We start from the raw sequence: 931 nt of genomic DNA on the forward strand, positions 1-931 counted from the left end.
ACATTGGAAATCTTGCAGGATCTTAGGCCACAAGGCAGGTCCGTGCATATGTTCAAAACACGAATTGTGCGCCATATAACGGAACAATTTTACAGTCAAATTCCCAAGTTTATCGTTTTATTTTGTCCGAATGTTATCGCACAGCATGTTCCCGATGCCAAATTTTGGCCAAATCTTTCCAATTATTTACTTTTTCCAATTTTCCTAGGTTTTGCTTCGCGATGGTCCAACATCTTTCCTTCGGACGCAGTTCTTGAGCGATTTGAAGAGTACTGTAGGACTGTTTGGAGAACAACGTTTGAGCTTCTGATTCTCTATTTGTTAGTGGCTCGATCAGACCGGAACAATACATAACGTGTGGGAATGTAATAGCCGTTTTTCGTACGTACTCTTTAACGTAAAGTTTCAATTCTTCGAACTTGAAGATGCGAATTTTGAACTTCGTACACACATTTTGTAACGATTTTCGACAGCTGTTTGCTCTTAAAATGGTCGCTGAGAGCATGGAGACTGATTGAAGTCAGTATCGACTATTGTTTCATCAACCATTTCCATACAATCTTATTTTCTTGGAGATTGTGTCACTACCATTCAGTACTTCAAATCCTTATACGATCTACCTTCTGCGGATTTCCTTACATTATATGAATGGGACATTTTCACCTTTTTAGCGACACCTTTCATGAATATTGTCGTGTTTCACTTAAACATCCTTTAGCACGGCGATCCACTTCGATTTCAAGTTCGAGGAAGTGTTTGGCGCTTTGAAGCGATCGAGGAAGCGTTTGAGAATGCAACTTATTTACAGTCGATCGAGCGAAGAATTGTACGTGATTCTACGAGACTTCTCCATGTCATAATGAGACTCAGATGGATTCTCAACAGAATGTTTGTGAAGAATGTTTTCGCGTACGTCTTGTTGCTTCGACGC

The 931-nt window shown here is 40.1% G+C and overlaps 1 protein-coding gene across 1 annotated transcript in view; it reads left to right on the forward strand.

Moving 5' to 3' along the window:
* LOC128270342 (proline-rich protein 36) overlaps positions 1-518 on the forward strand; it is a 4,236-nt gene extending 3,718 nt beyond the window's left edge. The window contains exon 2 of the mRNA XM_053007741.1: positions 474-518. Coding sequence (XP_052863701.1) covers positions 474-518 — 45 coding nt within the window. The remainder of the gene's footprint in view (positions 1-473) is intronic.
* The last annotated feature ends 413 nt before the right edge of the window (positions 519-931 follow it).

This window comes from Anopheles cruzii, chromosome 3 (genome assembly GCF_943734635.1).
Source record: "Anopheles cruzii chromosome 3, idAnoCruzAS_RS32_06, whole genome shotgun sequence".
NCBI lineage: Eukaryota > Metazoa > Arthropoda > Insecta > Diptera > Culicidae > Anopheles > Anopheles cruzii.